General features: G+C 38.1%; 1 protein-coding gene across 1 annotated transcript in view; it reads right to left on the bottom strand.

The window, feature by feature from the left end:
* Positions 1-360, bottom strand: part of LOC119585381 (carotenoid isomerooxygenase-like) — an 89,132-nt gene that overhangs the window by 4,169 nt on the left and 84,603 nt on the right. Inside the window, exon 2 of the mRNA XM_037934047.1 lies at positions 107-300. Within this exon, the coding sequence (XP_037789975.1) occupies positions 107-300 (194 nt within the window). The remainder of the gene's footprint in view (positions 1-106; positions 301-360) is intronic.

Below are 360 nucleotides of genomic sequence, written 5' to 3'. Positions count from 1 at the left end.
TATTTTAGGTTAATTTTTATTTCAATTGTTGATTGTCATTTTTGTGTGCCAGTGTTTTGAGTCAAAAACAAAAGTGAAGGAAAAAGTGAGTGAAATCCCTTAAAACCTGCACCGAGCTCTTCTTTGAGCTAACAAGTTCGGAAAACTGTTCCTGTAAATATAAAAAAGTTGACAAGCAAATCCCATCCTGACTTTTTGTGTTATAAGCTGTCCGACGCTCGTGGACGATGGGACACGGCGCTGTCTGTGAGCGCGAGATCAGTCTGAAGTCAATTTTGATGTCAGGGATACACTGAGATACTGTATATGGTTTTAGAAATGTAGGAAGTTTAGCTGTTTGTTTGTTCGGTGTAAGTTTAA

The sequence above is a fragment of the Penaeus monodon genome, chromosome 19 (assembly GCF_015228065.2).
Source record: "Penaeus monodon isolate SGIC_2016 chromosome 19, NSTDA_Pmon_1, whole genome shotgun sequence".
Lineage (NCBI taxonomy): Eukaryota > Metazoa > Arthropoda > Malacostraca > Decapoda > Penaeidae > Penaeus > Penaeus monodon.
The sequence above is the reverse complement of the archived record's forward strand: the minus strand, read 5'-3'. Positions and strand labels throughout refer to the sequence as shown.